Genomic DNA, 27,983 nt, shown 5'->3' with positions numbered 1-27,983 from the left:
CTTTGTTTAATCTAATTTTTTGGATCCAACTAGGTTTAATATCCTTGTTGTTTATGATTTTATCTGGATGCTAGTAGTTCTGGCATTTTCATATTCTGATACGCTGTTGTTTCCCATAACAAAAATGGCGTTTTCAGTCAGCCACTTCCTTGCACGTCAGAACGAGGGTCTGTTATAATGCGGTGAATCAGTGTATCGCCCATCCCTATTGATAACGTCTACTTGATGACGAAACGCGTCTCGGACGGCGCACACTGACGTCACTGCGTTGTTACGTTTTGGAGGAAGGGCTCCTATAGTGCCGGTCGGCAACTTCTACATGTTTTTAACTACGTTACTTGCTGTAAGTACGTTTTCGTCCTTGTTTTAATAAATTTTTATACGGAGTTACACTATTGGTCCATTTTCTTTTACATCCATGAATCGAGGACCTGTTCTTCTGTGAGGAAGCGATCGCATCCTGCTTATGTGTTCTTGGAATCCCTCTTGGCTCGGTGTCCTTATCTGTGGATGCAGTTTTCTATAGGCCTATTAACCCCATGGTTGTGGTAAACGGCTTTCCATTAGGTGGTGGTCTCCTCACAAGAAGTCATTCTCACAGTGGTGTTTGTTTATCCTGCTCGTGGGGTCCGCCTTGATCCCTTTATCATTATTTGGGACTATATTATTATTATCAATTATTCTAGCCACCCCCAATCAAGGTTTATTTTGGGGTTTAGAGACTTTGTATATTTATTGAGTACTGGCACCCTGGTGCTGGTCTATTCCATTGGCGCAGTTTATCTTTTGTACTATCTTGATAGAAGACTGGCAAAAGAGGACCTCCATTAAACGTTTTCTGTTAGCAAGGGAAAGAGTTTCCCCTGTCCTTAAAGGTAATTTTCCACCTTGGCACTTGACTATGGTGTTAGAGGCGTTAATCTAAACACCCGTTCGAACCTATAGAAGAGGTTCCCTTTAAGTTTCTAACTTTAAAAATAGCATTTTTGTTAGCAATTACTACAGCCAGGAGGGTAGGGGATCTGCAGGCGCTGTCCATGAAGGAACCTTTCTTACTGGTACAGCCAGACAGAGTCACTCTTAGGGCAGATCCCTTGTACCTACCAAAGGTAGCATCCTTATTTCATAGGACGCAAGACATAATATTTCCGTCCTTTTGTGATAAACTAAAAAATGAGAAAGAAAAGAAATGTCATTGTCTGGATGCAAGAAGGTGTCTCCTTACCTATCTAGAAATAACAAAGAGTTTTAGGAGATCCAATCGCCCTACTAATTCTGTATGCCGGGCCCAGGAAGGGACTTCAGGCCTCTAAAGCCTCAGTCTCCAGATGGATAAGAGAAGCTATCTCCAGGGCTTATGTATGCTCTGGGATCCCAGCTCCAGCTAAAATCAAAGCTCATTCAACCAGATCTCTGGCAACTTCCTGGGCTGAAAAAGCAGGGGCCTCCTGGGAGCAAATCCACAGTGTGGCCACCTGGTCCAGTCAACATACTTTCCTGAAGCACTATCGTGTGGATATGTTGTCACAGCAAGACTTGACTTCCAGTCGGAAGGTCCTACAAGCTGTGGTCCCACCCTGAAGGTAGGCCTATGTTTACTTAATTATCCTCTCGGGTGTGCTGTCCTGGAAGGTGATAGGAGAAAAACTACGTTCGACTTACCGGTAGCGGTATTTCTACGTACCTTCAAGGATGGCAGGCCTACTTCCCGCCCTATGTGGAGGGAAAAGATAAGCTAAACACTAGGTGGTAAGTACCTATATGGAACAATGTCCCTTGTGAACCAGTTTTGGATTATTTTTTTACATACTGGGGATCAAGGGGAAGGGTAGGGACTTGTAACAAGCTGTCAATTGATTGTGTTTCCTGTAGGGAGGAGGCCTCATCTCTCAGGTGTGCCGTCCTGGAAGGTTCGTAGAAATACTGTTACCGGTAAGTCTAACATAGGTTTTCCTTGTTAATCGACGAAGCAACCCCCCCCCCCCCCCCCCCCTCTACACTTTTTACCCCCGTGCAGTCTTGACCAGGGAACATCAGCCAAGGTATTAAAAGTGGAAAGCAACAAACAAATGTTCCCTGACCTGACGGTAAACAACCTGATCAGGTGAACGCTTAGTGTATCTATACCCACTACCAAATCTCACGCAACTGTATCCATGTAGGTAGATATGGTTGTCGCCCTAAGCTGCTCTCTTGCTATGGACTACAAACATGTCTTATCGCTTCATCTCCATTACATAGGAGTAGGGCAATTGGTAGTTTACAGAAGATGGCTAGAAAAAAATATATTCTTCAGTGCAGCTCACAGGAAGTGATGAGGATGCTGCATTTCTGGCGGGATCAAGAGTTATTTGCTGAAAATGTTCTAGGCTTTAAAAAAAAAAAAAAAAAAAGGTAAATTAATGCGACCACTACATTGAAGGACTGCTGAAAAATGATTGCATGTTTGTTCTTGCCTTTAGTAATCCCTTTAATATCATCTGCAATAATTGGTGTGATTGTTCCAATTGTTTTCAATAGGAGAATGCTATTAATCACCTGTGGCTGTGGGGCAGGGAATGTCTCCAGCTGTCTATAATGGGCTGTCGGCTTTGACTGCTTCCTGGTGGGATAGGCTGGCTCCGGTGGATTCTGACTCGTGTCTAAACCCGCCTGAGCTCATTTATAGTAGGGACCAGCAGCTGGAGGAATAGTCTGCGTTGACCAGAGTGTTTCACCTTTGATCCTCTGATTGCAATGCTTTGCAGGCTTCTGTGGAAGAAAGTTATAAATGCAATTTTTTTTTTTTTTTAAGATTATTCAATATGGGTGCATTCATTTTTGTTTTTCTATGCAAAAGGTGGACTATGCCTTTAAACTATTGTAAAATGGCAGTGAAACTTTTAAGGTACTGAAACATAAAGAACAGCACTTGCCCCGGGGGGGGGGGGGGGGGGGGGCGAAACATGTTGGGAATAGGTACCAAGATGTTACCATCTATGTTACTACACAAGTGATTATGTAACATATGTGTATAGACTTGTGATTTTTTTTTTCTTCTTTTTTTTTTGTTTTTGTTTTATACCATGAATGGTTTATCTATAATTTCTAAAGCCCTGTGAAGTCCCATTAAATGTCCCTTGCCCTCTGAGTACTATTCCAAGGATGTGGTGCTTCATAGAGCTGTGTCACCTAACCACATTATAAATAAAGAACAGCAAGATAACAATAACTGCATTATAAACCATTCTGTATTTCCTACAGCAGGAAAAGGGATGTATGACACATGACCTTTTTCTGAAATCACTGTTTTGTGAAAAATCGTTTGTCGTTTATTGACAGGCGTGTCTAATTTCATATGCATGAAATCGTATCTTCCACCCATAAATGAAACTTCCGCTGACCCCACTTTTTTATTTTTACCACGGCGGAACTCCGCTTTAAATAGTCACCTGTGTGCACCCAGCTTAAATATGCTTTGTACTGTTCAGCACAGACGTTCGGACATTCCGACAACAAAACCATGGATTTTTTTCCGACGGATGTTGGCTCAAACTTGTCTTGCATACACACGGTCGCACAAATGTTGTCAGAAATTCCGAACGCCAAGAACGCGGTCACGTGCGACGGCACAATTAAAGGGAAGTTCGATACCAGTCGTGTTAGTAGAAGTTTGGTGGGAGACTATTCGTGCTTTTCAGCCTCGTTCTTTTAAGTCCGTTGACGAATGTGCTATCTCCATTACGAACGCTAGTTTTACCAGACCGAGCGCTTCCGTCTCGTACTTGATTCAGAGCATGCGTTGAATTTTGTGAATTGGAATTGGCTATACACGATTGGAATTTACGAGAACGGATTTTGTTCTGGGAAAATTTGAGAACCAGCTCTCAAATTTTTGTTGTCGGAAATTCCGACAGAAAATTTCCAATGGACCCTACACATGGTCGGAATTTCCGACAACAAGTTCCCATCGAACATTTGTTGTCGGAAATTCCAAAGTGTTTACGCGGAAATACAGTGTCTTGAAAAAGTATTCACGCCCCTTGAAATGTTCCACATTTTGTCATGTTACAACCAAAAACAAAGTGCCACATAATTGTGAAGTGGAAGGAAAATGATTATTTTGTAGAAGCACCTTTCGCTTCAATTACAGCTGCAAATCTTTATGGGGATGTCTTTACCAGCTTTGCACATCTAGAGAGTGACATTTTTACCCATTCTTCTTTGCAAAATAGCTCAAGTTCTGTCAGATTAGATGGAGAGCTTCTGTAAACGGTCATTTTCAAGTCTTGCCACAGATTCTCAATTGGATTTAAGTCTGGACTTTGGCTGAGCCATTCTAACACATGAATATGCTTTAATCTAAACCATTCCATTGTAGCTCTGGCTGTATGTTTAGGGTAATAGTCCTGCTGTAAGATTAACCTCCAGTCTTTTGCAGACTAATGCCGCGTACAGACGATCGGAAATTCTGCCCAAAAAAGTTGATTTTTTCCCGAAGGAATTTTGGCTCAAACTTGTGTTGCATACACACGGTCACACAAAATTCCGACCGTCAAGAACGCGGTGATGTACAACACTATGGCGAGCTGAGAAAAAATGAAGTTCAATGCTTTTGAGCATGCTTCGACATGATTCTGAGCATGCATGTTTTTTTTTTTTTGCGCGTCGGAATTGCACACAGACGATCAGAATTTCCGACAAGAACTTTTCCCGTTGGAAAATTTGAAAACCAGCTCTCAAATATTTGCTGTCAGAAATTCCAACAGAAAAAGTCTGATGGGGCCTACACATGGTCAGAATTTCTGACCAAAAGCTAACATCGAACTTTTCTTGTCCAAAATTCTGACCCATGTGTACGCAGCATAACAGGTTTTCTTCTTAGATTTCCCTGTATTTTTCACCACACATGGCGTTTTGCTTTTAGGCCAAAAAGTTAAATTTTGGTCTCATCTGACCAGAGCACCTGGTCCCCCACATGGCTTCTCGCAAACTGCAAGCAAGACTTCCTATGGCTTTCTTTCAGCAATGACTTTCTTCTTGCCACTCTTCCATAAAGGCCAGATTTGTAGAATGCACGACTAATGCCTTGTACACATGATCAGAATTTCCGATGAAAAAAGTCTGATGGAATTTTTTCATCAGATATTCTGACCGTATGTGTGCCCCATCTGAGTTTTTTTTTTTTTTTTTTTTTTTGGAGAAGCAAAGGCCCCGGCTCTCCCCCTCCTAAGGTAAGGTCCATTTCTCTCCCGCTGTGCTTGCTGCCTTCCCATCCGCCTTCCCCTGTGGGGGGGCTTGTTAGTTTGACGCCCCCCGAAATAATAATATTTAGCACCAGCCTCCCTCTGCTTCCAGAGTGTAGAGCTCTCTGACATCAGCTGACTGCGAGGCTAAAAGTTTTAGCTGTATTTCTATTTTAAGGCCGCATTCACACTTTAATGTATTGGAATCGTGGACAGAATTTCTGGTTTGTGCCCACGATTACAGAATTGTATCAAAACGTGCAACATACTTGTCGTACCATAAACGTTTTTTAATGGCACACCAAACACTGTGCCATTTTTGCCACGACTGTTGCAGCAAAAAAAAAGTGTCGCTAAACACGCCTGGCTCAGTACCGAATTTTTGGTATATGAGCTTCTTTGGAGCGGAGGCAGGCCCATTCAAAATGAATGTGTTTTTCTGTGCGGTTTTGGCGCAGAACCAATGTGTGTGAATGGGGCCTAAAGATTAATAAAGCCTATGGACTCCTAAATTCAGTGTAAAATCATTTCCTTTCTAGGTAATCTGTGGCATTGACAGCTTCCTGTTTTGTGTTCTGCAGCTGTAGAACATTCAAGTAGTTTCTTCTAAATGCTTAGACATTTGCAGTAACTAGAAACTCTGTGTACTTGCAGTAGATATTTTGTATACAAGATCTTAATATTGCTACATCTTGCTCATGCACATGGTGCTGGCCTTGCAGCATTCCTGTTTGTTTGATCGGTAAGCGTTTCCCCAGACGTCGATCTCAGAGCCGAGTAATTAACACCCCAGCCGTGTAGAACAAACAATGGCTTTAATTAGACACATGGAGGTTCACACTGATCCGGGAGGGAATAGCACCACGTGAGAAAATAGAAAAGATGGCTGAATTCCTACAGTCCTATTGACAATGTACAGGGGATGTTTGTTTGTTTGTTTTTTTTTTTTTTTGTTTTTTTTTTACAGAATTGTTTAAATGCGTACTTTTTTTTTTTTTTTTTTTTGACCAGCCGCACTATATAGTGATCAATGGGGCCATACACACTGCTTCATCTACAAACAAAAATGTGCTCAGCATTTAGCATAGCAAAAAATAGAGTTCAGTAGTAAGGCATCTAAAATGTATGTAAAACGCACAAATGTGAACTGGCCCCTAGCTTATTGTATTGTTGCTGCCAAGTGACAATCTAGCATTTATATCTGCGGGGGAGTGACGCTGTAGAAGCAGCTCAGTGTTTAAGGGCCAGATTCACCAAAGAGATACGACGGCGTTTCTCCTGATACGCCGTCGTATCTCTGTTTCTATCTATGCGACTGATTCATAGAATCGGTTACGCATAGATATCCATAAGATCCGACAGGTGTAATTGTTTTACACTGTCGGATCTTAGGATGCAATACCGCGGCCGCCGATGGGTGGAGTTTGCGTCGTAAACCAGCGTCGGGTATGCAAATTAGCAGTTACGACGGATCCCCGACGGATTTTCGCGTTTGCTACGTCGCTGCTAGTCTAGTTTCCCGTCGCAAATTTAGTCGTCGTTTTGGGTGCCCTAACTTTAGTCAGCAATCGTATTGCTGACTAAAGTATGGCCGTCGTTCCCGGGTCGAAATTTAAAATTTAACGTCGTTTGCGTAACACGTCCGGGAAATACGGAAGTACGCTACGCACGTCGCCGTTCGAAAAAATGACGTCACGGCACGCAAAGCATCGCAAGTGCTTTGTGAATCAGGCACTTGCGATGAAAACTTGCGGCGGTGTAACGTATCTACGATACGTTACGCCGCTGCAGTTCTATGGGAATCTGGCCCTAACTTTTTAGCGATCCTGTTGCTGGTAAGTTGTCCTAGATGTGCCCTTATTGAGCATACACTATACAGTGCCTTGAAAAAGTATTCATGCCCCTTGATATTTTCTCATGTTGCATCCAAAAACGTAAATGTATTTTATTGGGATTTTATGTGATGGACCAACACAATGTTTTTTTTTTACTAAAGGCAAATCGACTTTGCACTACAAGTGCACTTGGAAGTGCAGTCGCTGTAGATCTGAGGGGGACATGCAAGGAAAATAAAAAACAGCATTTTTGCTTGCACATGATTAGGTGATAAAATCAGCAGAGCTTCCCCTAATTTCAGAGCTTCCCCTCAGATCTACAGTGACTGCACTTCCAAGTGCACATGTAGTACAAAGTGGAGTTACCTTTCGTAAATAACCCCCAATGTGGCACATTATTGTGAAAGGAAAATAATAAATGGTGTTCAAACTTGTTTTCAAATAAATATGTGAAAAGTGTGGCGTGCATTTATTTATTTATTTTTAGCCCCCCCTGAGCCAATACTTTCAATGCGGTTAAAGCTGCAAGTCTTTTTGAAGATGTCTCTACCAGCTTTGCACATCTAAAGAGTGACTATTTTGCCCATTCTTCTTTGCAGAAATGCTCATGCTCAGTCAGATTGGATGAAGAGCATCTGTGAACAGCGATTTTCAAGTCTTGCCACAGATTCTCAATTGGATTTAGGTCTGGACTTTGACTGGGCCATTCTAATACATGAATATGCTTTGATCTAAACCATGCCATTGTAGCTCTGGCTGTATGTTTAGGGTCGTTGTCCTGCTGGAAGGTGAACCTCTGCCCCAGTCTTTGCAAGTCTTTTGCAGACTAGCAGGTTTACTTCTAAGATTTCCCTGTATTTGGCTCCATCCATCTTCCCATCAACTCTGACCAGCTTCCCTGTCCCTGCTAAAGAAAAGCATCCACACAATATGATGCCGTCGCCACCATGTTTCACAGTGGGTATAGTGTGTTCAGGGTGATGTGCAGTGTTGGTTTTCTGCCACACATAACATTTTGCTTTTAGGCCAAAAAGTTCAATTTTGGTCTCATCTGACCAGAGCACCTTCTTCCACATGTTTGCTGCGTCCCCCACATGGCTTCTTGCAAACTGCAAATGGGACTTCTTATGGCTTTCTTTCAACAATGGCTTTGTTCTTGCCACTCTTCCATAAAGGCCAGATTTGTGGAGTGCATACCTAATAGTTGTCCTGTGGACAGATTCTCCCACCTGAGCTGTGCATCTCTGCAGCTCTTCCAGAGTTACCATGGGCCTCTTGACTGCTTCTCTGATTAATGCTCTCCTTGGCCTGACCTGTCAGTTTAGGTGGACGGCCATGTCTTGGTAGGTTTGCAGTTGTGCCATACTCTTTCCATTTTTGGATGATGGATTGAACAGTGCTCTGTGAGATGTTCAAAGCTTGGGATATTTGTTTTTAAAGCCGAACCCTACTTTTAAACTTCTCCAGAACTTTATCCCTGACCTGTCTGGTGTGTTCCTTGGTCTTCATGGTGCTGTTTGTTCACTAAGTTTCTCTAACAAACCTTTTGAGGACTTCATAGAACAGCTGTATTTATACAGAGACTAAATTACACACAGGTGGACTAATTAGGTGACTTCTGAAGGTAATTGGTTCCACTGGATTTTCGTAAGGGGTCTGAATACAAATGCACTAACTCACACTTTTCACATATTTATTTGGAAAACCATTTATAATTTTCCTGCCTCTTTGTGTTGGCCTATCACATAAAATTCCAATAAACTACGGGCCAGATTCAGAAAGATCAGCGGATCTTTCTGCTGGCGTAACATATCTTATTTACGTTACGCCGCCGCAAGTTTTTCAGGCAAGTGCTTTATTCACAAAGCACTTGCCTGTAAAGTTGCGGCGGCGTAGCGTAAATCGCCCGGCGGAATTCAAATTCGGCTGGTAGGGGGCGTGTATCATTTAAATGATGCGCGTCCCCGCGCCGAATGAACTGCGCATGCGCCGGCCGCGACTGAATCCCAGTGCGCATGCTCCAAATGATGTTGGCAATTCATCATGCTTTCAACGTTTACGCGAATTGCGTCCATCCGTATTCGCGAACGACTTACGCAAACGTTGTAAAAAATTCAAATTTTGTCGCGGGAATGACGGCCATACTTAACATTGGCTGTGCCTCATAGACCCAGGGGGTAACTATACGCCGGAAAAAGCCGAAAGCTAAAGTCGTAAAAAAAAAAGCGCCGGGCGGTCGTTCGTTTCTGAATCTGCGTAACTCATTTGCATATTCGTCGCGTAAAAATACGGAAGCGCAACCTAGCGGCCGGCCTGGAATTGCAGCTTAAGATACGACGGTGTAAGACACTTACACCTGTCGGATTTTAGGGATATCTATGCGTAACCTGATTCTATGAATCGGTCGCATAGATACGACTGTCGGAACTCAGAGATACGCCGTCGTATCTCTTTCTGAATCTCAATATTTACATTCTTGGTTGTAATATGACAACATTGTGAAAAATTATAAGAGGTATGAATACTTTTTTCAAGGCACTGTACAATCTCCTTTTAGGTCTTCCATCGACTATTTAGTGCAAAGGCCTTCCTGATTTGGTTCCGTTTTGTAATAGATTGTTTTGGTTTTGTCCTCAAATTACATGGTCTAAAAAAAAAAAATATTATATTTTTTTAAAAATAGTTTTTCTTTAGGTCAGAGCTGAAGGGCAAGGACAATCTATAGTATCGGGTATCCGTAAATCCTGACAAATAGAAACATACTCGGCAAAACTAAGCTCTATACTAAAAATAAGTGTAGATAGTTGAGAAATCGAAAGTGACAATTGCAGGCCGTGATGACGGCTGCGTCGTGTGACAGTTGTCTGGACTCTTGGCAGTAGATGAGAGAGGTCAAAGCCTAGTACACACAACGAGATTATCGGACGATTGATCACCCTTTCTTTTTTTTGGGGGGGTTTTTGTATGCAAGTTTCCATATTGAAAACAAATAGGTTGCTAAAGTACGAAAATTCTCATAGGACAGAATACAAATTCGGAAGTGATGCACATTTTTATTGTTTTATCGTGCTAGATTTATTTATTTTTACGGTTTGTCCCTTTAAAAAAATAAATGTGCGCGAAAGCTGGGTACTAAGGATCAGATTATCATACGATAGCTTCAAAAGTTGTATTTTTATTTTTTTTGTATGAAATTCTGATCGTGTGTATGGAGGCTTTAGGCTATAGGACAGAAAGTAAAGGGAAATCTCCCCAATGACACACAGATGGTGGGAAAAAAAATCTGACAGATTTGCTCTATCCAATATGAAAAAAAACATTTTGAATATAGTTCTACTTTAACTCCTAATCATGTTTGAAATAAGAGGAGGAACAAGATTTGCAGGAAATTCCTAGATGTAATGGCAAGCCCGGAGTGGAGCTTCAAACCATTAACTTCCTATGTTCTCCCTTTTGGTCTGTAAAGCCTCGTACACACGGTCAGACATCCAACAAACGTTCCCTTGGATCTTTGTCCGAAGTGATTTGTCCGGTCACACCCATAGCATACACACGCTCAGACTTTTCTGCAAACTTTTCTAAAAATTAGCCAACATCACGTGGTTTTTCTGCTCTTTACCGCCACCCTTTGGTTAACTTCTGCTATTGTTGGTTGATTTTAACATTGGTTCTGAGCATGCGTATTTGCACTTTGTACAAAAGTCAGATGGCTTGCTGTACACACGGTCAGACAAAGCACCATCAGACTTTTGTTGCCGAAAAGTTGGTCCGTATGCAGACCCAACTTTTTGTCGGATGAAACCCGAAAAAGTTGGTCCGATGGAGCGTACACATGGTCGGACAAATTTGAAAACTTGCAGATTTTGAAGTTTGTTGGCAAAAAGTGTGACCGTGTGTATGGGGCTTTAGACTAAATAGGTGATTTAGGTCAGTGCAAATTGTAGGGGCAGGAATCCGAGATTCCCTCTTCACTTTGTGTGCGTCCAGCAGCGATCATCACATACAATTCTGCGAATGTTCAAAAAAAATCCTATACCTTGGTCCAGCAGGCACCAGCACTGTTCTCTTCTGCCCAAAGTCCCAGGGTGTGGGCAGTCCATTGGCATCAGGGCTTTAAACCCTGCATTGTATGTGAGAAGGCAAGCTTAGAAGCGTTACATGGAACTAAATTTGGTCGGTTCAGCAGAGATTGGCCCAATTTCAATCCATGTATGCGCACTGTGGTTGTACAGAAGTCAATCTACCGATTTAAATTCTGTACAACTGTCCAGTTGGATTTTCCCCACTTGGATCAGCTTTGAAGGCTATAGGTGGCAATGCTGATTGGTGTATTCGGTGGGGAAGTATCTCTGCGCTCGAATTGTTGTGGTTGTGTGTGTGTGTGTGTGTGTGTGTGTGTGTGTTTTTTTTTTTTTTTTTTCATGTTGTTTGAATAAAAAAAATGTATGGGCTGCCCTAGGGCCCTTTCACACTGAATGCAGTTGGATGTATTTTGAACTGCACTCCAACTGCATAGACAGCCCAAATTAAGGGAGTAGCCTCTTCCCGAGGCAGACAGAACAGCAGTCTGCCTATGTAAACAATCGCCTTTCTGACTGGGGAAGACAGATCCTGATGAGCAGGAATACAGATCTCTCTTCTTACAGTGCATGCACCCCCACACAGTTAGAAAGCAGACCTTGGTGACACATTTAACCCTTTTGATTGCCCCGATGTTAACCCCTTTCCTGTCAGTGTTATTAGTACAGTGACGGTGCATATTTTTAGCACTGATCACTTTGTTGGTGTCACTGGTCCCCAAAAAGTGTCAGAAGTGTCACTAAGGGCCCTTTCAGACGTGCGGACCGTATGTCCGCTTTTTCATCCATCCGTTTGCGGATGAAAAAGAGACATACATTGGTCCCTATGTGATTGCGGGTGTCGGCGGATAAACATCCGATGACTCCCGCCTCTGTAAAGATCCGATTTTGCAGACAGAAGAATGTCCTGGTTTTTTTCTTCTGTCTGTGGATCTGATGAACATGGACACACAGTCCGTGTTCATCCGATCCCCCCCATAGGGCAGAATGGAGAAAAGACAGGGCGGTCCCTGCACAGTGTGCGGGGACCGCCCTGTCAGCCGCTGCTTCAGCGGGGATATACAGAGCGATCCCCGCTGAGCTTACGGACACACGGAGGCGGATCATTACTAATCCGCCCCGTATGAAAGGGCCCTTAGTGTCTGATTTGTCCGCTGCAATGTTGCAGTCCTGCTACAAGTTGCTAATCGCTGCCATTACTTGTCCATAATCCATAAGAAATCCCATAGTTTGTAGATGTTATAACTTTTTTGCGCAAACCAATCAATATATGCTTATTGGTTTTTTTTTTTGTTTCCAAAAAAATATGTAGCAGAATACATATTGGCCTTAAACCGATGACATTTGATTTAAAAATAAAATAAAAAATATTGGGTGGGTGTTATAGCAGAAAATTAAAAAAAAATATTGTTTTTTATTTTTTTGTTCATAGTGCAAACAATAAACACAGAGATGATCAAATACCTCCAAACGAAAGCTCTATTTGTGTCAAAAAAAGGACATAAAATGTATTTGGGTACATCGTCACACAGCCACGCAATTGTCAGCTAAAGTAACGCAGTGCCGTTTTACAAAAAATGGCCTGGTCATGAAGGAGGTAAACCTTTCAGGGCTGAAATGGTTAAAGCAGAAGCAAGCTGGTTGATGGGCTTGGCTTTCCCTATAAAATGTCCACGTATGGCAGGCGTACTTCTGTAATGTAAAGCATGTGATAAGATGGCTTCCCGTCTTTCATGGGATCTTTAGTAGATATGCTCCAATAAGCTATGGGAATGGTCATGTTTTGTTTCATTGGTTTATCCTAATCATTGTAACATTTGATGAATGCGTGGGATAATAAAGGGGGTCATGCTTTTAGTTATTTCCTTCACCAGTTGTCTGAAAAACTTTCATATACCGTAACTGGAACTTTCTCCACACTCCGTAGTGCAACATTCCTTATAGAGCAGAGAATTCTGCCATTACAATACCAGCTCTGTGTGTATGTTTTGCACACAAATTAAAAGCATAAAAAGATTTGTAACACACTGCTGGAATTCAAAAAGCATTAACACTTTTCTGGCGGTTTGGCCCTTTAAAATGGTTTGCGCCAGATTCCAAAATACTTGCCGCCCATTTTGGTAGGTAGTTTTTTTTTACTAGTGCCACTTTTACTGCACCAGATTCAAAAATAACTATTTCTAGTTCATAGATGGCCAAACTGGAGGTAACAAGGTCCAACTTGTAAGTTTGTGTACAGAGACAGGCAGAGTGCCTGTCTCTGTACGCTGTGTAGCAGGTGGCATGTTGGCCACCTCTGCCCCCTCTCCTGGTTGTAAGGGCTGGTTCACACCATGTGTTGGACCATATGTACATTTCCCATGCTATGCTGGAATGTGCTGCCCTCGTTGAACATGCTTGGGCGCCAATAATTGGTAATGGCACCTTAAATGCATCTATTAAATGCACACATTTGCCACCGGGGAAAAAGAGAATTGGAGGAAATTGGATAAAAAAGGATAAAGCACAGTTAAGAGAGATAATAAAACAAGGGGAAATCCTATCACTTCAAGAGTTAAAGCACAAGGATGACCCAATGGTGATAAAAGAATAGCGGTATACCCAGTTGTCCCATTTTGTCAAGAAACTACCTCAACCAATTAGATCAGGAGAAGAGCTTACCCCGTTGGAACTTTTATGTAAAGTGGATAGTACAAAAAGTAGTATATCAAGGCTATATAAACTATTGTTAACTATGGACAAACTGGATATTCCACCATAAAAAAAAATGGGAAAGGCAATTGGGGTCACAAAGGGATAAAACCACCATAGGAAAAAAAATTAAATTAACCCATACTTCTGCCGTAGATATTAGAACTGCCGGAATGAATTACAAATGTTTAACAGGGTGGTACGCAACCCCTGATAAAACTACTAAAAAAAAATTTTTTCATTGGAAAATCCGATTGTGTGTACACGGCATAAGAGTTTAAAACCACAATGGGAACAGAAAAACAATTTTTTTGTGTGTGTGTGTATATATATATATATATATATATATATATATATATATATATATATATATATAAAATATCATTGATAGAACAGGAAGGTATAACACGAGGAGAAGGGGGGGAATACTCAGGATCAACATGTGATATATATATATATATATATATATATTACATTTTTTATATGTGAAGTAAAATGTTGTAACCTGTGTGTGTCTCTCTATATATATATAGATATAGATATAGAGAGAGAGAGAGACACACACGCGCATATGTCCCAGTGTCCATAAAGGGCTCCACTTCACAGCCGACCACCTCATAGCAACAAGTGATGTTGACAGTGGATGAAGCCCAATGGGAAAGCTGAAACACCAGTTCCCTAACAGGTCTATTCCCTCCTTGTAATTAGCATTGGGCAGATTCTATAACCATTGGCCATGGATCTGCCTACTTACCTGATGGAGGACTAATTTTGGGCTCCACCTCCCAACTTGGCTCCACTGAGAACATAGTGCCCGTATGGTCGGAGCGCCCCTCCGCTCACAGTGTGCACCCCAGATTCATGTACCTTAGGTGGAGAAATGTTATGCCCCGTATACACGAGCTGTTTGGAAAAAAAAGTTCAGTGAACTTTTGACTGCCAAGAATGCGGTGATGTAAAAAACTAAGACGAACGACAAAATTAAGTTCTATGCTTCCGAGCATGCGTCGGAATTTTGCGCATTGGGATTTGTACACACGAATTTTGATCATTTTTTTTTTCCTGACTGGAAAAAAGAGATCCTGCTCTCCTATCTTTTTTCCAGCAGTTTTTCTATTGGAGCATACACACGGTCGGGATTCCCGACCAAAAGCTCCCATCAGACTTTTTCCAACAGGAAAACCAATCTTGTGTACGGGGCATCAGAATTTCAATGTGTGCCTTTAGACATACAGGGAAATTCAAAAAGATAATTTAACTATGTTTTTAATGAATTTTATTCACAGAGCAGGAGTGGTATATTACAAGATTTCAGGAGAGGAACTTTAATAAAGCATTTGCAATACTGTACAGGCAGTGGCACCTTTTTAAAAAGACCTGCGCCCAATAAAGAAAAGCTTTGCATCCGTTTTAAGATTTCTGACTCGTGAGATGGATTTGGGTATTTTTTTTTTTTTAACCACTTTTAAAATGTATGACTTTATTTTTGTTTTGTGCTTCCTCACTAACATGGGGTTTCTTTGCTGCTAGAAAGCTAATTTACCTCCTAGTTCCCTTCCCTCCTGCTCTAATTGATGTGACCGGGTGTGGCGTTTTAGTAATGATGAGCTCAGGCGTGTTCGCAAATAGCACGTGCACAGCGCTAATCGCAGGCAGTGAGCCATTTTCCCGATGCGTGGCTGCAGTGATCGAGGAATATCTCACTGCCTGCGTTTAGCGCTGTTCAGTGCCGACTTTCTGGCGGGCTCTGCACGTGCTAGCTGCGAACACGCCTGGGCTCATGCTTAGCATTTGGTTGATGGGTTCCTAGGTAGTATAGTGGAACTAAACCTCCTCTCCTTTACCGCCAAGGGAGCTGCCATCTTGGCCTCTGTTTGATCTGTAGTTATCAAGATGCTGCACAGGTGATCAGTTATGACACCAGTCATTTAATAGTTTGACCGTTCAGTAGATAACACAAGCAACTGGGACAGTGATGATTCACAGCGTGCCTTAAATGTATCTTTTTTTTGGAAGCCATTATATCGGTGAGTTTAGTTTTGCTTAAGGCCTGGTTCACATTATTGCGGGTGCTGGAGTAGCACCTGTTTCCGCGCTCACAGACAAAACATGCTGCTTTTTAAAAACACGCTGGACTGATATTTATGCTTAATGAAACACATCTCAAAACGCAGCACGTTTGTGGGAACCTCGGTGACATCTCATTGTGCAAACTGCATAAGCAACATGTGGTTTCCTGGCCGCTGTTTTCAAAATGGGTCAGAAACCATTTTACAGCATGAAAAGCAGGCATTGCAGCCCATTCAAGTAAATGGACTGTGGTGCCCACACAAACGTGGCCCATGGCCTTATGCCCCTTTCACATGGGGGGATCGTTCAGGTCCGCCTGTCAGTTTTTTTTTTTTTTTTCTGCGGACCTGAACGGGCATTCCATGTAAGTCTATGAATCGACGGATGTCAGCGGTTACCATGTTTGCTGACATCCGATCCGCTAAAATCAGACGTATGACGATATGTTCGCCATCTGTCCTGGCAGATCGGATCGGGTGAGATCTGATGAAAATCGACATGCTGTCCGTTTTTGTCTGATCTCTCCATAGGAATCAGTGGCGCTCGACGAGCCCCTCTCCGCTCAGTGAGCAGAGAGAGACCTGTCATCCGCCGGCTCAGCAGAGATCAACGGAGAGATCTCCCGCTGAGCTGGCGGACTCTGTGGCAACGGATCCGCCTTGTGTGAATGAGACCTTAAAGAGGAACTTCAGTTTCCCAATCAACATTGATTGATTATTTTTAATCTTCGTGCTGCTAGCATTAGTAAATAGGAAAGCATATCTTATTTACTTGTTATAAACCTTTTTTCTTTATTTTTTAACATTTCTTCAGTTACTTCCCGGTTTCTTGCCTAGTCAAATGATGCCATACATCCCAGGAGTCTTCAGGAAGGTAGAAGAGGAGGGTGGTTTTCTCAGCTAAGCACATCCTCCTGCATGCATGCCTGAGCTAAAGGCAGATGGTTTCCAGATAATAAATGCTACATGAATCATTTGCCCTTACTTAAGATGGCCACAGACAGAAATGCAAGGGGGTGTTTTTCAAAGTGATTTCTGAACAAAATAAAGCATAGATAAAGTGGGGGACTTTGCTTTAAATATTAAAAATGTATTAAATAGTGTTTTTGGTTTGTGGTGCTCGGATGCAGTGAAGATCCTCTTTAAGGGCCCAGGGTGGTCTTCCCTCTCAGCCCTTCCAGGCCAGTGCTCCAGTCTACACAATGTTATGTAACTATAGTAGACCATATACAGCCTTTGCAAACAATCTTTCAACCTTTTCTCTTGTTAGACTAAAGAAGACTTTCACCACAAGTTTGATCGATATGGCCAGACCCCTCCAGTGGGCTCGTCACAGATGGCAGGAAGTGGCACAGACAGACGGCAGCAGCAACGAAACCCAAAGGAGTGCCTCAGCAACGCGATCGTACCTGAAATTCTGCAGAACTACCGACACGGGGAGCGGCACTTCTAAACATAGGGTGGTTGTCCCATACCTGGACCAGTTCAAGGATGAGTATGACCGGCTAACTAAAGGCTACAAGAACAACAAGATACGGACCACTAACTACACTCTACTGAACTTCATACCACGGAACCTATTTGAACAGTTTCACAGGTACGTTCCTGCACAGCCTGTGTGTTCAGCGGTCACTGCGGGTGAAGTTCCTGTGTATTCCTGTATTTTTTTTTCATTCTTTCTTCTGCTTCATATACCATGATTTGGTTAGTCATTGTCACAACTGCACTAATATTTCATGCCATTCTTTATACAGTATATGGAAAGCATTATACTACGTGTAAAAAACTTGGTGCCCGCACCTTTCTAATGTCATTGTCACCTTCTGCTGGCTGAGCCTCTTCATACAATCCATTTTGGAAATTCCAGCAGTCGGTTTGGAAGAAAGCCAGAATTCTAGTTAACACTTGTTTAGCTGCGGGATTTGCATTGCCAGATAGAATGACAAATCTGGATACATCGTATAATGTAAACATCTCAAAAAAATTTAAAGCATCTTTTCGCTTCAGGCGTCTAGTCAAGATAATTAAAGTGATTATAAAGGGAAAGTGGTGGTTTGTTATTTAAAAATAAAAACTAAAATGTTGTATTTAGTAATATTTACCTGCTCTGTGCAATGGCTTTGCACAGGGAAGCCCACATCCTTTTCTGGGTTCCCCCTAGGTGCTCCTGACCCCTTTCTCCTTTAGAGTGCCACCATAGCAAGCCACTTGCTATAGGGGCACTAGTGCTACACGCTCTTGAGCCGCCTTTGTGTGGCCATAAGACACACACACAGAACATGACTTAGTCTGGTATTCCACTCCCTCCTTACTGGCCAATGGCTTATGCTGCTGTGTCTGAGCCAATGAGAAAAGAGAATCTGCTCTCAGGCACAGCGTTGGTTTCAGATTGGTGCTCAGGCAAGAATAAGAAGGGCTTTGGAGGGGGAGCTGCACACAAGGTTATTAGAATGCCTTTAAGTGCTGGTAAACCTCAGACATGAAACATGAACAAAGCATAGCCCCTCTTTAGTGTGTACTTGTCTCAATAAGGCGCACTAAGCATGAATCGCTGCTGAACAATTTTCCTGACACCAAGAGAAAAATGGTGACAGGGGAGGCATCTACAGCTGGTTGACAGCCTCAACTCTGTTCCTGTGTGCTGAGTGGAGGGGGGTGTGTCCCCTTCTCTCCAATCAGCTCTTGGAGCTCTTGTCACTGAGCTCTGCAGAGTGTGACTTCAGCTCTCCTTCCCATTTTTTTCTGAACTGTCAGGAAAGCTTTTAAATTCAGCACTTTAAACAGATGTAGAGAAGGAAAGACTGGAGCTAAACGGGTACAACTAATGTAGGAGGATTTTTTTTCATCTGTGTATCATTTAAGGCCAGTCACTTCAATGGGTATATGTAAGGCTGCGGATCACACAGGAACGCTGTGTGTATCTGTTCTCCGGTTCAGGGACCAATCGGGGCAGAATCTTTGCCTGAATTCGGTCTTGAAACAGAGCCAAAGACGCACCATGTTTCTGAGCAGGGCACCCTGCAGCCGCCCTGGAGATATGTGAACCGTAGAGAGCCGGTCACATTCTTCTGCTATGCGAATTGGATGTGGAGAAACCCACATCCAATTTGCATAGATGTGAACCCAGCCTTAGGTTTTACAACAACTTTATGTAAAAGACCTTCTGCCTTTAGAACCACTTTAACCACTTGCCGCCCGCCATATGGGAGAATGACGGCGGCAAAGTGGTTGTGATATCCTGACCGGACGTCATATGACGTGATCAGGATATCACAGCCGACGCATGCCCGCAGCGTGGCGATCGGAGGTGCTGTGTCTCAGTCTGACACACAGCTACTCCAATCGTGGTATGAAGCCTCTTACCACGTGATCAGCTGTGTCCAATCACAGCTGATCATCGTGTGAACCAGGAAGTGCCGGTAAATGACTTTCCTCGGTTCACGCTGATAAGGAGAGCCAATCGGTGTCTCCCTGTCAGAGGGGGGGGGGGGGCGGTGCTGATAATCGGCACTTTTTATTATCAGCACAGCCCCCATCAAAAGGTGCCAATCGGTGCCTACACCTGCCAGCCTGTCCCCTAATAAATGTCTGTCGATGCCCTATCGGTAATGCCTGTCAGTGCCCCATCAAAGTGGCAATCAGTGCGATTCAGGAATGCCTGTCAGTAGCTCCTCATCCATGCTGCCCATCAGTGCCCATCAGTGTTTTTTTTTTTTTATTGTCTGTCTTTTTTTATTTATAGCGCAAAAACAAAAAAACGCAGAGGTGATCAAATACCACCAAAAGAAAGCTATTTTTGCGAGCAGAAAATGAAACAAATTTAGTTTGGGTACAGTGTAGCATGACTGCGCAATGGTCATTCAAAGTGCGACAGCATTGAAAGCTAAAAATTGTCCTGGGCAGGAAGTGGGGAAGTGACTGGTATGGAAGTGGTTAAAGTGGATGTAAACCCTCCATACACCCAATGAAGTGAACAACCTCAGATGATGCACAGGGATGAACCAAATCTCCCTACATAGGTTTTACATGTATATCTGCTGTCTTCATTCTTATATACTGTTTAGAAAGTTCAGATCGTGTTAGATTTTCTCTTCCTCTTTAACACAGAGTGTGATGTCTGGGCATACAGCCAAGATGGCTAAAGTTGCTGATTGGAGGAAAGGCGCACACACCCCCTCTCATCATAGGCAGAGACTCGGAGGTGTTTTGTAACAGGGCCAGCTCCCTGCTAATCTGTTTATAGCAACCTCCCCTGACAGAAATTTCTGGCTGCTTTTATCTGATGTGTCCAATAATTTGTCAGGAGTTATCAGGCTGATAACAGAGGAACGGTTCAGGAGAGAGCTATGGGACTTGGCTCTTTGAAGAGAGATAAGAAAACACTGCAGATATATTTGCCCAGCTCAAATTTCAGGAATCGGGTTTACATCCACTTTAAGTGTTGCATTTCTATGCCAGAATTTGAATGCTGCCTGTTTCAATAGCCATTGTCAGTGTTTAGAACTAAAGGTAAAACCCCTTGCATTTTGCAGATTTGCACTACAGAACGTGTTCCATGGGAAACCATGTTAGATGGACTGTAGTGCAAATATGCAAAAAGCACTAAAACTGCATAGGTGTGAATCCAGCCTGATGGGGACACAGCAATAAAAATCCGACAGGTGTTCTAATCCGTTTCCACTTTGTACAAAAAATGTCTTTTGTTCTACTTTTTTGTTGTGCCAAGAGACACCTGCTGCCTTGGAAATGTGAATGCAAGCATCTTCTTAGGTACCTTCATTTATTTCATAAGTTTGATTGTCATGATTTGCAGTACCGTATTTTAGCTGACCTGTGAGAAAATGGAATGTTCCCAATTTTTTTTTTTTTTTCTTTTTTAGAGCAGCCAATTTGTACTTCCTCTTTCTGGTCTTCTTGAACTGGGTCCCGCTGGTGGAAGCGTTCCAGAAGGAGATCACTATGCTCCCCTTGCTGGCCGTCCTCACTATTATTGCGATCAAAGATGGACTGGAAGACTACCGAAAATATAAGCTGGACAAGGTCATCAACCATTTGTTGACTCAGGTGTACTGTAGGTAGGTTGATTGCAGTTTCTGCATTGTTTTGCACCCGATAGTGGAATATTTCCCTTCAAATAATAATGGCCCTTTCACACGTGCAATTCGATTATATCCACTTGTTGGTCTTTCTGGTGGATCTGATCAGAAGTTCCCTGCATTCCTATGGACAGGCGGGTGTAAACAGATTTGCGTTCATTTACACCTGCCTACCTCTGGGCCGAATTGGTCCATTACAAAAAAAAAAAATGGATCTTTTCTCTTCTGTTTAGGCAAATTGGATTGGAGGTAGTCGGGTGTAAATGAACAGCAGTCTGTTTACTCCCAGCCCTTCATAGAGCAGATCGGGCTTTGTCTGTGTCCACTGTGCAGAAACCTCAGAATGTGTCCTCCACCTGCTCTGCTCTGCAGGGAGATTTGTGAGCATATCCCTGGCTGATCAGAACAGAATCCGCCCTGTATGAAAGGAACCTAAGGCCCCTTTCACACTGCGGAGGGAGGTGTGGTGGCGGTAAAGCACTGCTGTTTTTACCGTTGGAATTGCGGCGGTATCCGGCCACTAGCAGTGCGGTTTTGCCCCATGCTAGCAACCGAAAAAGTGTTAACTCCGGCAATGCGCCTCTGCAGAGGTGCATTGCCGGTGGTATAGCTGCGGTTTCCCATTGCTTTCAATTGGAAGGAGCGGTAAACACACCGCTCCAAAGATGCGGCTAGCAGAACTTTAGTAGCGGTCCTGCTGGCGCACCACAGCAGCCGCTGTTTCAGGTCGGTTTGCAGGTGTCTACAAACCGCCCCAGTGTGAAAGGGGCCTAACTGTGGTCAAAGCTTTACAGCTGTCCAACAAAAGTATAAATCTGAAAAAAAAAAAAAAAAGTTCACGACGATGGGTTTCTTTACACAATATAAAATAATTAGCGCACAATGGTATAGGTAGAATTTTTTAGAAGGTAAATAGCAGCTATTACCGTATTTATTGGCGTATACCGCGCACTATTTTGCCCTGAAAATCAGGGCAAAATAGTGGGTGCGCGGTATACGTCGATACCCGCTTTCCCGTGCCGAGTTTGAATACTGCGCCGGCATATACCGAGCGCATTACACTCGTGTATCTTCGGGCAGTCTCGGCTCCTCTCGCGGTCACGTGCAGGACGTCAGCGCGAGAGTTGCCGAGCCTGCCCGACGATACACAAGTGTACTGCGCTCGGTATATGTCGGCGCAGTATTCAAACTCGGCAGGGGAAACGAGCGAGGAGGACGCGAGGACGCCGCAGAAGGACGCCGGACCCCGACGAAGAGGATACCCGAAGCCGCAGACGGACGCCGGACTCGACGAGGTCGCCGATGGACGCTGCGCAAGACACCAAAACTGTAAGTACAAAAAAACTTTTTTCCACAGGAATTCGGGCAACTTTAGGGGTGCGCGCTATAAGCAGGAGCGCGCTATACCCTGATAAATACGGTATATAAAACAAAATACTATAAAACACGTATGTATTATCAAAAATTATTAATAAAACATTAACAGCGCTGAAGTCACTAAAGTTGACTCATGAGCTGATTGGCTCATAACCTATAAAGTATAATGAAATGCTGAAAATGTTAAGGTCTCAAAAGATAGTCTTTTGCCAAGAATCTCAGTCACTCAGAGCATACAGCTCAATCCAATGTAAATCCGTGTAGGTCAGACTATCAGTTCACATACTGTTCCTCCCAGGTGAGATTTTAAGGTTGCATATTCCAAAACTGTTGGGACATTTAAAACTTCACACTACTGTGCTCCCCTTAAGGTATTGTACTCACCAGATAGTGGATGTTTGTCAGCCTTGAGTATACTCAGCCTCAGCTGTTCCCCTCCAAGAAGTGGATAATTGTCAGCGTTGGGAAGATCCTATTTGCATATCAATCCTCAGCTGCTCTCCTCTAGGTGTGTGTGTGAGTGATATTCCTTGGATAATACATGCAGCACAGCGGCCATGCAGGGAAGCAAAAGGAGACTGCATATGGTGTAAAACCCTTTATTATAACAATAATACCCCTGCTACCCACATATGCTTACACGGTAAAAGGTAAAAAGAAGCTTGTCACTAAAAGTGCTGCATCTGCTCACTCAAAGGCTTTATACGTCCAAATTCACTGCTCCGTGAGACCCGGGTAGATGCTAGCTCCAGTGCAAGAGAACAGTCGTGTAGCCCCGCCCTGACGCGTTTCGTGATTGACTCACGTCTTCAGATGCCCTCGGAAGACGTGAGCCAGTATGTGAACTGATATTCTGACCTACATGGATTTACATTGGATTGAGCTGTATGCTCTGAGTGACTGAGATTCTTGGCAAAAGACTATCTTTTGAGACCTTAAAGTTTTCAACATTTCATTATACTTTATAGGTTATGAGCCAATCAGCTCATGAGTCAACTTTAGTGACTTCAGCGCTGTTAATGTTTTATTAATAATTTTTGATAATACATATGTGTTTTATAAATATAAAATAATTGCCAATTTTACTTTCAAAGTATTTTATTTTCAACAAGTATACATAACATTGCATTACATTTTAGTAAGAACTAATATTACCTGGAAGGTGACTACACAGAAATTCATACATAGTCTGTTAGTGCAATTAGAGAATATCATCAGTCATGGCGTTGGCTTAACCTATAGCCTACTTAGCGCTCCTAGCTGGACCGCTCCATAATGCCACCAATGGATGGGCCGCCTGGGAGACAGAGGTCCCCTGGCACCCCTATCGGGATTGATCTGTGCCGAGGTAGGGAGTCTGTCTGACGAAGGGGTCCTGCACGACTCTGAAATGTTGCACCTTTATGATGTGATTTTTTATTTTATTTTTATTTTTACTTTTTGGGACGTAGTTTGACAATCCTTGGTGTGCTGGCAAATATGTAGGCTCCGTCGGGATACTGGCCAGTTTTTTTCGTGTGTCATTATAACCCCCCCCCTCCCCCCACTTTGCTGCCATTTGCATAGAGGAGTAGACATGACCACAACTAACATGCATTGCTCATTCCAAACACACTATAGAGCCCATAGTCCATCTCAGGAGTAATCGAGAGAGGATGACTACATACAGTGGGACAAAGGAGAATGAACATACGGTGCCTCTGGAAAGTATTTGCAGCGCTTCACGTTTTACACAATTTTGAGTGTCATGGCAAAGTCTCTCTCTCTCTCTCTCTCTCTCTCTCTCTCTCTCTCTCTCTCTCTCTCTCTCTCTCTCTCTCTCTCTCTCTCTCTCTCTCTCTCTCTCTCTCTCTCTCTCTCTCTCTCCCCCCCCCCCCCCCCCCTCTAAAGAAGCTGACGGTAAAAGTGATGGATTGGCCAAGCATGTCTGCAGACCTAATCCCTATTGAGCCTCTGTGGGACATCCTCAAACAGGAGGTGGAGGAGCGAAAGGTCTCTAACATCCGGCAGCTCTGTGATGTCGTCACGGAGGAGTGGAAGAGGACTCCAGTGGCAACCTGTGAAGCTTTGGTGAACTCCATGCCCAAGAGCGTTAAGGCAGTGCTGGAAAATAATAGTTGCCAAACAAAATACTTTGAGCCCAATTTGGACATTTTCACTTAGGGGTTTACTCACATTTGTTGCCAGTGGTTTACACATTAATGGCTGTGTTAACTTATTTTGAAGGGACAGCAAATTTACACTGTTATACAAGCTGTACACTCACTACTTTACATTGTAGAAAAGTGTCATTTCTTCAGTGTTATTTACAAAAATGTGAGGGGTGTACTCACTTTTGTGAGACACTGTAGTTGTTTACAGAATTGGAATAAGACATTTTCAGAGGACGACTAGGCAGCAGTTAGGGACACATGCTGGACAATATAAGTGTACACCAATTGGTCACAACATTATAACGACCCACCTAATATTGAGTAAACCCCCCTTTTGCCACCAAAACGCCCCTTTTTGTTGCCAAAGCAGCTCTGACCTGATAAGGCATGGACGGTGTGTGTGTGTGTGTGTATGTATGTATGTATGTATGTATATATATATATATATATATATATATATATATATATATATATATATATATATATATATATATATATATATATATATATGTATATATATATATATATATATATATATGTATGTATGTATGTATGTATGTATGTGTGTGTGTGTGTGTGTGTGTGTGTGTGTGTGTGTGTATATATATATAATATGTATGTATATATATAATATGTATGTATGTGTATATATAATATGTATGTATGTGTATATATAATATGTATGTATGTGTATATATAATATGTATGTATGTGTATATATAATATGTATGTGTACGTGTGTGTACCTTGACATACACTTTAGTAATGCATACTGGAATATAATTTGTTTCGAGTTGCGTGTTTCTTATTTGAATGTTCAAGGTGCGTTGGCTGTTTTATTCTTGTGGAGGATTCAGGTTACCCTGCAAAGGTTTATTAGTCCCTCTTGCTGACTCTTCCAGATGCTGATGTGAGCAGTTTGCTCAGAATATCTGCTGAGGCATTTGTTATTCTGCTGAGCTGTTAAAGTAAATTGCATAGAATTAGTACACGGGCAGAGTAAATGGCCCATAAACTCCTCCCTGGGTAGGAGATCACCTCTGTATGACGTGAGCAGCTTTTCCTATAGCAATTTTTCGTAAATGTTCTAAGCCCTTTTCATGCCAAAGGGAACTGTAGTACTCCTATTGTGAGTGGCTAAACACTTGTTCAGCCTTGCAGCTGAACTCCAGCATTACATTCAGAATTGCACGGTTGTACAGACTCCTCTCCTGTACTGAAATAGCTTATTGTGATTTCACTGCACGCTACGCGCTTCTCACATGTTTGCATTAGAATTGCAAGTCGGTCATCTCATTTTATGGCTGGCTCATGTAGCCCTTTCCTCCCCGGCCTGACTGTCCAAGTTCTTTCATTGGATTTCAGTTCTTTTATTTAGAAGGTTCAGCATCACATGTAAGCATTTCATAGAGCGGTATGCATGCAAATACAGCAGCTTAAAGGGGTTGTAAAGACAAAAATATTTTCCTCTTAAATTAAAGTCTGACAGTAGCTGATAAAGTAAAAAGTAATGTTTTGCATTATAACTAGTTTGATACCTGTTGAAATCGAGCTGTTTTATTCACCTCCGTCACTCCTGAATCATTATTCTCACTGACTTCCTGGTTTGCGGTGCGCATTCATTCTTGCTACATCGCGGCCTAATGGGAACTACAGTTCCCATTAGGCTTAGCCTCCATGCCTGTGAGGGATAAGAGAGCATCTTCACGCAGGGCTGTAGTCATAGGGAGGGGGTGAGCACATTCTGCTTTCCACCATGCAAAACGGCTCAGATGCTGGTGGAAAGCAAGAAGAGGAGAGACAGGAAATGGCATTTTCAAACCTGGATTACTGTATTTTGGAGGTCAAAAGGAAAAACGAGGTAAGTGATATTTAAATGCTCTAGCTTACAGCAATCAATTGATCTAATAAAAAACAAACCTTTAGTGTTCCTTTTAAGCTGTTCACCTAATAAAAACATAATAAATGTAAGTACGTCAGTGCTTGTTGTCAAATTTCAAAATGCTTTAGCTGTCATGCTAGTTCTGGGACCATGTGATGCTCGTAATTCAGAGTTAAATCCTGTGTAAGTTTTTAAAGTGTAATTTAATTTCAGATACATTTTTATTATTTTTAAATCTGTAGCATTCGTTCACGTAATACTAGATGATTCTTGTTCAGGCACTTCCTGGTTAGTTTGCCAATGATCTGTCCTTGCTTCCTAGTTGTGCTCCTGTTTTGTCACCTCCTGGTGTGCATGGAGTTTTTTTATTTTTTGTTGTTGGTTTTTTTTTTTTTGTTTTGTTTTTGTGATTTTGAAAACAAAATGCCATTCTGTTTTGGGTTTAAATTTATTTTACTTTGTTTTCCCTCAGGCCTGAAATTTCATTTAATTTGTGGATTTTTCTTTCTTTCAGCAAGGAGAAGAAATATGTGGAGTGCTGCTGGAAAGATGTTAAGGTGGGGAATTTTGTCAAGCTCCATTGTGACGAGGATATCCCTGCTGACATGGTACTGCTACACTCCTCAGATCCCGATGGGATTTGTCATATAGAGACATCAAGCCTTGACGGAGAAACAAACTTGAAACAGAGGCAGGTGGTGAAAGGATGTGTCACGGTAATTTCTACGAGTTGTTATGTCTATCCCATTCACCTGTTATGTTTTTATGATGATGATTGTTTTACTTTACAGAGTTCTGCATATCTGGTCCATCATTTTTCAGAGGTGCTTATTGTTTGGTATATATATATATATATATATATATATATATATATATATATATATATATATATATATATATATATATATATATATATATATATATATATATATATATATATATATATATATATATACATACACACACACACACACACACACACACACACACACACACACACACACACACACACACACACACACTATATATATATATATATATATATATATATATATATATATATATATATATATATATATATATATATATATATATATATATATATATATATATAGTAACGTTTAGACACACCTTCTCATTCAAAGAGTTTTCTTTATTTTCATGACTATGAAAATTGTAGATTCACACTGAAGGCATGAAAACTATGAATGAACACATGTGGAATTATAGATAACAAAAAAGTGTGAAACAACTGAAAATATATTTCATATTCTAGGTTCTTCCACCTTTTGCAGCAGACACATCTCTAGAACTGATAAGAGGAGACTGTGTGAATCAGGCCTTCATGGTAGAATATCTGCTAGGAAACCACTGCTAAAGAAAGGCAACAAGCAGAAGAGACTTGTTGGGCTAAAGAACACAAGGAATGGACATTAGACCAGTGGAAATCTGTGCTTTGGTCTGATGAGTCCAAACTTGAGATCTTTGGTTCCAACACCTGTGTCTTTGTGCGACGCAGAAAAGGGGAACGGATGGACTCTACATGCCTGGTTCCCACTGTGAAGCATGGAGGAGG

At 42.2% G+C, this 27,983-nt stretch overlaps 1 protein-coding gene across 2 annotated transcripts in view; it reads left to right on the top strand.

Annotated features, from left to right (window-relative positions):
* The window catches only part of ATP10D (ATPase phospholipid transporting 10D (putative)), a 142,733-nt gene that overhangs the window by 30,064 nt on the left and 84,686 nt on the right, over positions 1-27,983 (top strand). For both annotated transcript variants that reach the window (XM_040334987.1, XM_040334982.1), the window contains exons 2-4: positions 17,170-17,496; positions 20,780-20,974; positions 26,922-27,123. In XM_040334987.1, coding sequence (XP_040190921.1) covers positions 17,204-17,496; positions 20,780-20,974; positions 26,922-27,123 — 690 coding nt within the window. In that variant the 5' untranslated portion in view covers positions 17,170-17,203. The remainder of the gene's footprint in view (positions 1-17,169; positions 17,497-20,779; positions 20,975-26,921; positions 27,124-27,983) is intronic.

The sequence above is a fragment of the Rana temporaria genome, chromosome 1 (genome assembly GCF_905171775.1).
Source record: "Rana temporaria chromosome 1, aRanTem1.1, whole genome shotgun sequence".
NCBI classification, from domain to species: domain Eukaryota; kingdom Metazoa; phylum Chordata; class Amphibia; order Anura; family Ranidae; genus Rana; species Rana temporaria.
Note: the sequence above shows the minus strand (reverse complement) of the source record. Positions and strands in the feature narration are given on the sequence as shown.